Raw genomic sequence first — 13,298 nt, forward strand, 5'->3', positions numbered from 1 at the left:
GGTACAAGGTTATAGAAATCCATGCAATGATGACGTCTTAAGGAACTGTTTCTCTCTTTTTTAACTCATGAGAGGTAGTGCTGGGGAAATTGCAGGCATGAAAATTCCAGAACTCAGAAAATTTTCAGGGCAGGCCTGATTTTTCAGTGTCGAGGTGTTAGTATTTGCCTTTGATATAAACAAGCTTTGATCCACAGTCTTACCTGCCTTGGGGCTGCTGAGCCATGGGACTTAGCTGCCCACACAGCCCTGGTGGTCCATCCAAACTGGGCCAGATGAGCCCCAGCACCTCTGCTGCTGCTCCAGCACCTCTTTTCCAGATTTAAGTGTCTTGGTGGAAGAGAAGGCAGGAGATCACTATGTGGAAGAGAATAATTGCTGTTCCACTGATGGGCACTGCCTCAGGTCTGCTGCTCTTCTGACCTCATGGGCATGATCTCTGTTCTGTATTGCAGTTGTTGATGTATGGGAGAGCTAAACTTACATCCATAGCTGGGTGATATTTGGACCTACATGGACACAAGTATTACCAGCAGGCTGCTTTTAATGCTGATGGCATCTAAAGAAGTCTTGTAGGAAACAGTTGCCCCAGAAAAAACGATCTGCCTTGGGCTTCTGCAAATCTGCTGCCCTGACATGGTGTGTGAGGATAGAGCCAGAACCAGGAGGAGGAAATCAGAGCTTTAGTTGGGTGAGGGTAAATGATATCTTCTCTTTCTCATTCACCTGAGTTCCTGTGTCGAAACTGCTTGTTCTTGACTTCCTGTGGGTTGTCTGGTAAAGGGATGGGGACGTAAGTTTAAGTTTGTCTTTTTCAGTTGCTTTTATGCACGGACACCACCGGAAGGCCAACTTGAAACCAGAACGAAACCTGTCAATGTGACAAAAGAAATTAAGTGGTGAAATGACCTTTTTAATTGCACAGAGAATGAACAAATTCATGACTTGGTTCTACCTGTGGATGACCATGGAAGTAAAAAATTTCTATTGAAATCAAAGGAGAGAGGTAAAGAGCTAAATGTATAAAACCACAGAGGGAGGTGCAATAGGAGTTTATGATCAGATTTCCATATATTTTAAGTAAATATATAAGATCAATGAAATGGCAGGCTGTTTGATGTGCTCAGTAGATGATGCTGACCATGCTGGTAACAGCATTTGAGAGCATCTGAGGAAAATACATGTGTTTACCCACTGGAAGCTTTTTTAAAAAAACATGAATTATTAAATGAAGAAGCTGTCTGCTTTCTGAGAAAGGAGGGAGAGAATGTGTTTGGGTGTTACATGTTAAATGCAGGTTGGCTAGATGGGCTGCAAAACCGTCTTCTTTTGCAAGCTTACAGGCAGGGTGCTGTTTGAAACAGGCCTCTCAGCGTCCCTCTGGAGTTAAGCCTTTGGTTACCCTCAAACTGCATGCAGCCAGGCTGAAGGGAGAGGCGGGCTAGGGATGCAGGACTTGGCATGGAGATCCACGGGCAGCTGGAGCAGCTCCCACGCTCTGCATCCCGACACACCAGCACAGAGCAAGAGGGACATCTCTTGGCACGATGGGGTTGTGCTCTCCCAGCTGCTCCCTCGTGGGGACTCCCTCGTGCATGCCGGGATGGGACCTGCAGCAGGATGCCCCCTGGACTGCTCCTGCTTCCCCAGGACTGTGGGGGGCTCAGGGCTGTGTTGAGGGGCTGGCCTGGGAGGAGCAGGTGGCTGAGCCAGCCCAGCATTAGCTCAGCAGATGCATTGTAGGGATTACAGATTCCTCCCTTGGAAGTAGGATAGTCTGAGTGTGGAACTGGGTGCAAATGTGGCTGCACTGATTTTACATGTGCTTGCCTGCATTTTATTCCGAGGCAGGAAATCTTAAGGGCTGACTTAAAATCTCGCTCAGAGGGTGCCCCATCTCACATTATCAGCAAAGTGTAAATTAAGTTATCCACTCAGCCTGTGGACTGCAGTTGAAAATCACAGCTGTTCTCTCCTCCAGAGATTTATGCTTTTTCAGACTGAGATTTTCATTTTCTCTGTGCACACACAAGCACACTACTCACCTCTGGTTAAGGCAGCAGTATATGATGGGGTTGTACATGGTAGAGCTCATGGCAAGGAGGAAGACTGCAAGATACACCTGCTGAATGTACTTTTGCTGGTAGATGTCTTCCTTAAAGCTCCCCAGGATGAAGTATATGTGATAGGGCAGCCAGCAGACAGCAAAAATGATCACCACTACCACCATGGTCTTCACAAACTAGGAAAACAAAGCCAGGGGTTTATTCTGGGGCCTCTGGGTGGTTGTCTGAGCTTTCTGGGGCAATGGGAAGTGCTGCATTTGTTTTGGGTCTGGTTTACCCTCACGAAGTGCAATGTATGGAATGTAGAGCTGGGCTGCTATGGCAAAGAAACTAGCTGTGGCGTTGGAAACTGGGAACAGGGAGGGAGTTAGAGCAAATGTTTCCTGATACACCAAGTCCTGCAGAGGAATTGCTTGCTTCTACATCAGAGAGATGTGCAGGGAAATGAGAACACTGCTGTTACTTTGAAACCTCTTCACCCTGTCAAGAGTTTTACCCTGGTTTATCCTGCAAGGTGTGGATTCACTGGGCACCAGGCTTTACTCTCTAAGGACTGCTGGGAACTGGACTGCTCCTGTGAGCCTTTGTTCCTTGCAGGCTGGCTGGTGCATCTAATCACCATTTTCTTCAAACTTGCTGGGGGATGCTCTTTAGCCCTGGCCCAAAATATTTTGTTAACTTTTCATGCCCAATCCCACAAGATTTTTTACCCGCCCCAAGCTCCATTTTGGAACTGGAGCCAGCAAAGCTGGTGTGCTGAGGGGAATGATTTTTAAGTTTCACTTCTGACCTTTCTTTTGGCATTAACTTGGTGTTCATAGCGGACTCGGTGGAGGTGGTTGCCTGGAACTGCACTGCTCCACAGAGTGATTCCTATAATGCTGTATGCAACAAACATCACCATTAAAGGCAGCAAATAAATCAACACGATCACGGCAATGTGGTACCTGAAAGAGAAGAACAAGCAGGTTTTCACAGTCGGTATAGCTCTCAGAGGGCTCTTTCAGAAATTGTCTTTTGGACATGTATGGCTGGCTCCCATCAACTTCAACCACAAAGCAGAAATTTTGCCTACAACCGTTGTAATAGAGACTTCTGTAAACAGCAAAACCTCATCTCTCTTGTGGGGCGATGAGGAGTCCTTGGGCTGCTGGATTCACTGCTCTTTCAAGACAGAGTAACATAATTTATCTTTTATCGGAAGGTTACAGTCCGTGGTCATGTGCACTGATCTTTGCTATCTCACTGCAGTCAGGAGAGAGATGGCTGAGACTCTCAGCCTTTAAATCACAGGAATGGAAAAGGAATAGTCCAAAAATTATACAGTAATTTGATGAATGCAGTAGTGGCAACAGTGGAAAAAACCTGGATTGGGGACAGCAAAAGGCTGCTGACAGTGTGCACAAAGATGCAGAGAGTGAGGAAGGAATATTGCCTCTCTTTGTGTAGCTGCCTGTTTTTATTTGTGTGTACAGTTACATATCACCAACAGGCTAATGGTTACTGCTCCAGCTGAAAGGACTGGCATTTCCTGCAGCTGTATTTTACCTCAGCCCTCCCCAGCCTTCCACGTTACCCCACAAACTTCTGCTGGTTCCCTCGTGCTGGGGGTTGATTATTTTAAGCAAGTACCATTTATGGGAAGGGAACAACCTGCTCACTCAGTTACAGCAGCTGTCAAATTAACATAAACAGTATGAAAACCAGGATTAGGCAGGAGGGCTCTGGCACACGCTGCTGGCAGTGACCCCAAAAGGCTGGGTGGGTGGAAATGGTCTTTCTCAGTATGACAAGGCTCTGGGGTTACTCCCACATCAGCTGCTTTGAGAGCACTGTTGAAATGGGTGTTGGGGCCCTCGGTGGTGTTTGCTCCTTGGGGTGGCTGCAAATACCACAGCACTGGCTGCATATAGAAAAATACTGTATTTGTGAAATGTGGCAAGTTTGTCCCTGCCTGTCTTCCACCTTTTCCAGTTGTCCTCAGAGCAGTGCTGGTTTTGAAGGTCTAATGATGTGTGGAGTGCAGCAAAGCCCTTTTAGGGTTCCCATCCAGGGAAGAGGAGAGGATATAAGCTAAACATACATCCTATTGCTAAGCTTGAGCACATGCAAAAAGGAACTTTTAGTCTTGTAGCTTTACTGCTTCACTGCAAAGTTAACCTGTCACCAGAAAAAAAAAATCCTCTGTTGTTAAGGTTCTTCATTCTGGTTAAACTTCTGTGGATTCATTCCCTTCATATCCAATATTTCTCAGGCACTGGCAGTCACAGTGCATTGTTTGGGGTTTTTCTTACTTGTTTCTAATCATAATTACACACATTTTTCCCACAGAAAAGGATTTTCCTTTGCTCTGTTATCTAGAAATCCCGAAGGCTGATTTTACTCAATTGCAAAGGATTTGGAGGACCCACAGTCAACAGTGGAACCCAGTTCTCCATTCTTTTGGGTTTTCTTTGGGTTCTTTAGTATTTCTGTCCCTCATTATTTGGACTAGCACATGAATGGCTGCACACAGCTTTTTCTCCATGGTCTGTGTTGCAGGCATCTGTCCCAGCAAATCCATCACTCAGTATGATTTCTGGGGAGCAGTGCTTCCAACTTCCTTTCTAGGAGAGATGCTGAAACCCGCAGATATGAGGCTGTTCAGGGAGAGTGAGTGAGTGAATGATGTGTTGTGGTCAGGAGCTGCTGCTCTTCAGCTGGGGATCCCAGAAAGAACCTGCCCCTGCTATTTGCCATGTTCAGGACCAGACTTTCCAGCCCACAGAGATTTCGTTGGCATGCTGGGAAACTTGTTTCAATCCTTCCCAAACCATGGATGTGGGAGAAATAAACCTCACACTGTTCATCTGAATGAAATAGCCATCAGTGACTCATCTATTAGTGATTATCTACTCTCCCACCTTCTCAGTTGGCTGGAGCCTTGCACACTGTGCTCCACACCATGTCCCAAGGGGTACCAACCAGGAGGAGCATCACCCAACGTGATGTGAGCCTGATTTTGCTCTTCTGTGACTCTGGAGACTGGCTATCGGTGTTTGAATATGCTGCAGCTTGGCCAAAATTATGTGAAGCTCCTGGAACTTGGCACATATTAGTGTGAAAACCTGTTAGTTTGGTAATAACTTAACCTTAGAAGGCATCCAGCTGTCTGCCAGAGATTAAGACTGAGCAAGGAAAAATGTGCATGGAGCTGGGCAAAAGGATTCAGAGTGCAGAGTGAACTCAGGGAGTTTAGCATGTGGTTTTGGTTTGAAAAATTGTTTCCACTTTATTAATCGATTTGTTCCTTTTCCGCAGTTCTTCCATTAGTACTTTGCATAAATATGTTTTGCTTGATAAATTTCTCAGACTGCTCTGTGTATCACATGCTTTGAATAATGAGTAATCACAGCAGATCCCCTACATGTGGGGTATGGGTTGTTTCATCTGTTTGAACAATCTTGTTTAAAAGCAGGAGGAAATCTCTGTGAGGCTTAGGAACTTCTGGGGGCGCAGATGTGTGCTCAGATAAATCAGGCTATAAAACCTCAGGATGTTTGAAGCATGCTCCTCTCAGGTTTTATTTTCCTTTTCCCCCAAAAAAGAGCAGCATAATTTTTAACTAATTACATGGCTTATCAGCATTAAAGATACCCAGTTTCCTCCTACCCCAGGGAGGAAGAAAATCCAAAATTTTTGCAACCAGCATTTATTGCTTGTTTAGAGACTTTTCACACTCCTTTCTCTTAAATCCACCAAGCTCTGCATTTAGGGTTTCTAGACCTTATGACCAGTTTTCAAAGCAGGGCAGGATGGCACATGGCCTTTCTTTATCCTGAACCATGATCACCTAGGAGCTTTTTCCACAGTTGGCTTAAATTGAGCATAGGTTGGCTGCCCAGCCCTCTATTCCCCTGCCCTCTCTCCCAGCACTCCCCATAACCAACAGTTTGAGATGAAATTAATTTCCTTAGTTAACTTCTGCCTGAACTGGGGGTTTTATTGTTTCTCTTACGTGAGCTGGTGCTTGGATCCAGCGTCGTCAGGCCAGACCACGATGCATTTCGTGGTTCCGTTGTCCATCAGGATCTCGGCGTAGAAGCACTGTGGGAATGCCAGCCCAAATGCCACCAGCCAGATTATCCCAATGATGACTCTGGTGCTTGCAGCAGAGAGCCTGGGCTTGAAGGGGTGAATTATTGCCACATACCTGCAAGAAACACGGGTAAGGCTTTTACAGTTACACTGGTAATCTATACAGCACATAGAGCAACTGTAAAAACTCAGCAGGACTGTATAGTGGGCTTTATTAATACAGAAATTTTGATAGCTTCCAGGCCATAAATCATGTAACTGAATCCTTTCTGAAGAGAATGACTGCAAGTCTTAGGGCAGGATATATTAAACCCGTGGGGATGGACGCTTCTGGTCTGGGGAGGAAGCAGTCATCTCTATCTTCTGCATATGGTCTTTGCAAATATTCCCCGTATGGAATTTTTCATAGAACGCCAGAATGGTTTGGGTTGGAAGGGACCTTAATGACTACCTAGTTCCAATCCCCCAGACATGGTCAGGGACACCTGAGCTGGGCTCCAAGCCCTGTCCAACCTGGCCTTGAACACTTCCAGGGGTGTGGCATCCACAGCTTCTCTGGGCAACCTGTGCCAGGGCTTCACCACCCTCATAGGGGAAGAATGTCTTCCTAATATCCAATCTAACCCTGCCCTCTGTCAGTGTGAAACCATTCCCCCTTGTCTTGTCATGCCAGGCCCTTGTAAAAAGTATTCTCTCTCCGTTTTTTTTTTAAATTAATTTTTCAAATTCTTTACCAAAAAAAGCACAGTCTATTATGCTGTTTCCTCCTAAGTATGCCAATCTCTGATGCCTCATATTATCACAAGAGCAGACGGGGGTCTTGAGTATCCTTTACCCTGAATTTTTTCCCACTGATTTTTAGCTGTGGAAAACTTGTGTTATCCACCTCCATTTGTAAAAGCCCGAGCACTTGTGCTTGCAGTGGAAGGGAAGTGCTGACCCCTCCTTCCCACACCTGCTCAGAGCCCTCACAGCACTTCTGACTCTTGGATTACTCACGAGCCCGGGGCACTCTCTGGTTTTAAGTTCCCTGTGTGGAAACACACGGTGTCGTAACAAGTACATAATCAATTATGCATTTCTTGTCATGCTTCCCCTGTTCTTTGTCATGGTTGTTACAAAGCCAAAATAGAGTGGCAAATGCCTATTGCCTCCTAGTTTTCATAGCAAAAATCATAGCAAATTGTTCTGTCCCTTGGCCAGGCCAGTGAGAGGGAGCTCTGCAGAACAGGGAGTGATCCAGGGCCACACGGCAGCAGAGCCTTATTTAGCTATAAAATTTTCATGTCACCTTGCTTTTCATTAGCTTACTGTAGGCAGTGTTATACAGTGCTCAAGTCTGGTCAGGAAGTGGTGAATATTCTCCAGAGTATTTGCCCATAGAAGTGCCTGAAATGATGATCTGTGGCTCTCGGTGAACGACAAGTCCTGGGAATAAATGATGCCAGTCCCTGTGCTGTCATAGCCCACGTCAGAGGTGTTACAGGGCTGCTGGGTGGAGGCTTTCCACTCAGCCAGGGGTGCACCCCTGAGGTGAGCTGGGATTTTAGGCGAGGTCCTGCAAGTTGGGAGATTTACCAAACCTGCTGAGATCTCCTGGTCGCTTTTGCTGTGTGGCAGCACTGCCTTTGCCCCCCTGCTCCCTGTGCTCTCTCTCTGTGCCCTGCTCCACGTGACATCCCAGGATGCTGGGACCGCAGTAGTGGCACCCTTTCTCTGGTCCTCATCCCATATAGACAAAACACAATTTTGGGCACGCTTGCACACTTTCCAGACAGGTCCTAGGAGCCTTTGCTAACTGGAATGGGAAACCAATAGGCTACTTTTGTGCCTGGAGCACTGCAGTGGAAAGAGCTGCTCCAGGACGGGGAAACAGAGTAATCCTAAACCCTAAACAGCTTGGAATGGGGAAACAGAGCGATCCTAAACCTAGTGGTGAGCAGTATCACCAGGGACTTTTCCACAGGGACAAAGATGACTTAGAGCTGTCACTTCTTAGCCTTCTTCCTTACAATAAACTGCTTCAAAAGACATTGTTTTATCGAAGTTAAACACTGGAGCCTGAGTGGGCAAGTTCTCATAACAATAAATGGAAGTGGCGAGTTTCCAGGAGACAGTGTCAGGGTCTATTTTAAGGCTAAGGAAAGAATAGCTAAATATGGTTTGCAGTGAGGTGCCAAGTTTTCTTTCTGGTCTGTGCCATGTGACTAAAGAGATTTTGGCTGTATAGGTGCTTTCACTAAAAATCCCCAAGGAACAAGAGCAGGGAAGCATGAGGACAGGTTGAAATGGCTTTTTAAAAATAATATCCTTTAGCAGACAACATGTATAAAAAGCAGCAGTTACCAACAACCCTCGATTTAAAGCCAGGAGCAGCAAAAGTGTATTTGAGTCTAAAAGTGAGTTGCCATTGATTCCAAATAGGGATTTGCTTTCATCTGGACAGCTGCAGACTGACAAACACGTCACTCATCCCTATCCCTGTGCTTGTGAGCGCTCCTTCCAGCGGCCGCAGGGGCCACTGTCCTGTCCCGTGCCGCGTCCCCAGCTCCGGCGCGGGTTTCAGCAGGAATTAACCAAAGGGGAAAGCCCTCATTCCTCTCCCAGTTTGTTTGTCTGGTGCGATTTGTGTATTGATTTTTTCCCCGAGGCTGGGTATGCCGGTGTGAGCGAGCTGCGAGCAGGGCGGGAGTTAGGGAAGCGACCCCGATAACTCAGAGAGCAGCGCTGTTTGGATGGCTCCACAGGGACACTGGCTCCCCTCCCGAGGGAGCTGGAAGGGGCCTGGTTGATAAGGAACAGAGGAAACCTGAAGGAAACTGCAAAGTCAACAGCAGGGCTTGATAAAGGACTGCCAGTGTTTCTCGATGCTGGGTTTGGCTGTCCCAGGGAAGACCTTCACCCGTGGGGTTGTGGCAGGGACACAGTATGGAAAAGATAGAAATATTCCTGGCGCCAGGCAGAGAGTGGAAGTAACGGAGGGAAGACAGGAAGGATGGAAGGAATGAGGGTAGAAAGCCTAGAAGGGAGCTTAACCTCCTCTACTTCTTGTACACACCATTGCCTGTAAGGGAGGAAATTCCCACGAACTTTTGGCCACTTTCTATTTAAAAGAAAAACAGCTCCATGTTATTTAACAATGAGCTGTAAACACAGTCAGACTCCACAAATTTAAGCTCAAGTAAAAGTGACTTGGCAGATGGAAGAGAATATTATGGAAGTACCAAATTACCCCAGAAGTCAAACAAAATCGCTGTTATTACTCCCTCTTGGAATAAGTCATTCTAGTGAACTATGGGAGCAGACTGCCATTTCTGATCTAATTCCCATTATTTCTGGTGTTTTGCTGGGCTCACAGCAGGACTGAGGATGCTAATACTTTCAACGTTCCACAGCGTATCCTCATTTCTCTGGAAATATCCTTCTGATGGTTTAAAAAAACGAACAACAAAAACCCCCCACCCCAAAGCCACAGAAGAGTTTGCAGGATGGCTGGGAAACAATTTATGGTCAATAATGTGGGAACAACAAAATACCAGCCACTTCCCCTTGTTACAGATTTGTGTGTGATTCAGGCCAGGGATAAAACAGAAGATCACATCATAATTAGCATCAAACCCCATAGTTTGGTACTTGTCCCACTTTGCTGATAAGACATCTGACACAATTGCACAAATTGTGGGCCAATTGCACAAAATTGGGGGCCAATTGCACAAAATATTGCAGTGATTTTTTATGACTTACAGGGGATTTTTGGACCTTATCTTCTCCATTCTCCTCTTACCTCTCTGCAGCCACAGCTGTCATGGAGTAAATGCTCACAAACATTGCAGTGATGGGGAACCAGTTCTGAAACCTGCAGAATTCCTCGCCAAAATACCAGACGTTGTGACTGGCATAAATAAAATTGAAGATGGTGTTGAAAGCAGACATCAGCAGATCCGAAAGAGCCAGATTCACGATGAAGTAGTTGGTAGTGGTCCTCATTCTCCTGTGTGCAAGGATAATCCAGATAATGGTGACGTTTCCAACGATGGATGTGATAACGATGAAGGAATAGGTGATAGCCCACAAAGCAATTCTCCATCCTGGCTGGGTGAACTGGGTCACCCACGTCCAGTTGCCACTGTCCTCGAGGGAGTCAGCCTGTGAAACGTTGCTGGCATTAAAAACAGACAACATGCCCGTGGTTTTCTTCTTCGTCTAAGTGTAAAGGAAAATCTTCTGGCATCTGCTCATTTTCTTGCAGTAGATGGTGGTGGTATGAATTTCCATGCATGTAACTAAGGGCTGTTAAAAAGACATCAGGCTGAGGTGCCTCATCCTCTCATCCTGTTTTCCAAGTGATGCAATGCAGTTCCAGGAGGAGATGAGTGATGCCAAGGGCGTCCTCCTTCTTCCCTGGCATTTTAACCTCCACTTGACAAGTAAAACCTAACAAACAACTCTCTCCCTTAAGTTTATTTTTCCTCTAAAAAGGAACTAAAAAGATGGAGGGAAGGAAGGTGTTTTCCAGGTCGGTGACAAGCGGTGTCTTCCTTTAGATTACTTTTAGGGTCAAGAAAATATAAGTAGAAGTATCAAGCCATAAAACACTTCAATCCAAGTGGAAATCCTTTTCCAGGGCAGGGATTTTCCAAAGAACCAGGTGTCTGAATCCTCTGCAGCGGGACTGAGGACATTTGCTTTTCTTTTCCAAAGAACCAGGTGTCTGAATCCTCTGCAGTGGGACTGAGGACATTTGCTTTTCTTTCCCTGTGTAACTACTAAACGCGAGGCAGGAGTCGCGCTGGGATAAAATCTCTACAGGTTTTAAGGGGACTTTGAAAGGAGGTGGAGTCTCTTCTGGGGAAAAACTAAACAACCAATTTGACATCAAATGAAATGTGGCAAAGTGGTACTTGAAGTTTTACCCCCTGCCCCGCCCAGTTTTGAATAACCTCTGAAATGGTCTCACTGCTGTATCAGGATTTTACAGGCGTAAGTGCAAGGGTAGTGACTTTGCCAGGTTTACCAGTCCTGCAATCCTTGAGTTTCCAGGACCCTTCCTTTGTTTTCCCACGAGCTCTCACAGCAAGAGAGAAGCTACATTTAATACAATTCAGCAAGGTCCTTCTCTTTGGATGGCTGCATCCCCTTTCCCAGGGTATGCTCTAGAAATGTAGTGCAGAAGTTTCGGGTCCTCACAGGGAAGAGGAACCCCTGACTCTGCTCAGAGCACACACTCTTGCTCGCTGCCAGCTCTAAAGTTCAGAGCAGAAACATAAGCAACACACTGAGGTTGAGAATTCCAAGAGTACTTGGCACTGGCTCGTGCCTGTTCTCCTGGAAGCTGAAAGTGCTTCAGGTATGAAAACCTGCTTTCAGGATTCAGGAAGCATGCAGGGTGCTGGGAGGGCAGTAGTTTTCGAGCTCCTGGAGCTGCAGCTTGTGCCAGCCTCTCCTGTAACAGGGCAGTATTTATCCATTCAAGATCCTCTCAACCAGCTCAGCCTGGACTCTTCATTAATTTCTGGAGGCAACCTTGAGATTACCCATCACCTAACACCTGCAACTCTTTAAAGCAGATATGGTATTGCCCAAATGTTGTTTTTTTAAGAAATCAATACCTGTAGTACTACATATAATATCTCCTTCTCTTCACAGTAGACTTCCTTGCAGGCAATCCCACTCACTTCCCTGCAGGCAATTCCACTCACTTCCCTACCTAGAAACTGCAAAACCACACTTGCCCATATCTTCCAGCATGCATTGCAAGGCTGTTCCAAGCTCTCCTTCAAAGTCTTCCGCTGACACCTCATTAAGCAGCTTATGGACCTTTCACTTTCTGTGCACAGTCCAGGAGGGCTCTTCCTGATTTGCAACATGAATTCAACAGCTAATAGTGTTCTTCAGATTATTTTTTTTCTTCATCTCTCAAATCTCTGCAAATTCAAAGGAGAATCTGAGCAAAACCCTCCATATGTTTAGCTGGGAGCGCAGTTTAAGTGCTTTATCAGTTGTGGAAAGCAAAACATAAGCAAGCACTTGGAAAAAGGGCTGTACTTATTGACCTTTCAATGGTGAAACCATAACCTCTCTTGGCTGACTTTGAAGACAGTCAGAGTGCCCAGGTTTCCTAGGAACCTTCTTCTGAACTGTCTGCCCTGCTTCCTGATCTGTTACTCAGGTGATAATCGGAGAGCAGTCACCCTTTGGTCAATATTTCATTGTACAAGTCAGGAGGGATTTGCTTTCCTTTATCCACACCCACACCTTTTATTCCTTTGCTGGTTGTGCATTGACAAGGTTATCATCCTGGAGCCCTGCCAGTGACTTAGTGTGTACTATCAGCCTTTTGACTTGAAAACTGGAGTGATTTTTGATAAAGGTGGGCCCCAAATTCCTCAGGGAAGTTGCATGTGCCTGGGACTGTGGGTAAAACCCACCTCTCCAATGATTTTGGAGTTGTACCAGAGAAGGAGACTATCTGGGAGAAAGGTTTTTGGGTTTGGCTGTTTTCACAGTTGTTTTTATTATGGGCAGGATTGTTCAAGGCCAAACGTTCCTTGTGCTGAGTCACTGATCCCAGGTCTGAGCAAAGGGTGAGAGGTGCAAACAAAAGATGCAGGTCTGCAAGATTGGGAAGGGTGATCGAGGGATGTTTTGTGTTTTGGAAACATAATACAAGGTAATACAGGCAGTAGAGGCTTTAATTGTATTGCAAGTTGAACTCTGTTTTGGGAGGAAGAACCTTTGTCCAGGGAACAGGTCTGAGAGCAGGACCGTGAGCATCTACTTTGGGTGGGGGAAAGTGAAGCTGGCCTGCAGCTTTATCAGCCAGGCATGGGCTGGAAGAAAGCAGAAAAATGCCTCTTGGTAGCTCTGAAAAGCTTTGTGTCTTTCTGACACACTTTCATGCAGGGCTAACTGTGGGTTCACTTCCTCTTCTGCAGTTCTCCTAATTCCCTGAGTCAAATGTTCTGCAGACTATGGCTTTTTATGACTGTCCTTAGGACAACCCTGGTAGCCCTGGAGATGAGTGAGGACATGTGGAAGTTACTGATCCGTAACATGAACAAAACCACCACTAGCTGAGCTATTGGATGGTCCCGGGAGCAGATGCTGTAATGCAGGATCTGCCTCGATGCTGGCAGAGATGCCAGACTCCTTGTT

At 46.1% G+C, this 13,298-nt stretch overlaps 1 protein-coding gene across 1 annotated transcript; it reads right to left on the bottom strand.

Moving 5' to 3' along the window:
* TACR2 (tachykinin receptor 2) lies at nt 1–10,325 on the bottom strand. Its single transcript, XM_027660999.1, has 5 exons — nt 9,928–10,325; nt 6,064–6,258; nt 2,857–3,013; nt 2,046–2,242; nt 1–871 (listed from the first exon to the last, which is right to left on the bottom strand). The coding sequence occupies exons 1-5, from the start codon at nt 10,323–10,325 to the stop codon at nt 676–678; spliced, it is 1,143 nt and encodes a 380-aa protein (XP_027516800.1). The 3' UTR covers nt 1–675.
* Nucleotides 10,326–13,298: the final 2,973 nt, after the last annotated feature.

The sequence above is a fragment of the Corapipo altera genome, unplaced genomic scaffold, assembly GCF_003945725.1.
Source record: "Corapipo altera isolate COAL_440 unplaced genomic scaffold, ASM394572v1 133, whole genome shotgun sequence".
Lineage (NCBI taxonomy): Eukaryota > Metazoa > Chordata > Aves > Passeriformes > Pipridae > Corapipo > Corapipo altera.

Excerpts from the sequence above, each read along its gene's own strand:
- TACR2 (XM_027660999.1), bottom strand. The coding sequence starts at position 10,325 with ATGTTGTCTGTTTTTAATGCCAGCAACGTTTCACAGGCTGACTCCCTC. Across the intron at positions 6,259-9,927 it reads ACAGCTGTGGCTGCAGAGAG|GTATGTGGCAATAATTCACC; the intron begins GTAAGAGGAGAA and ends TGTTTCTTGCAG. Across the intron at positions 872-2,045 it reads TACTGCTGCCTTAACCAGAG|GTTTCGTTCTGGTTTCAAGT; the intron begins GTGAGTAGTGTG and ends TCACATTGACAG.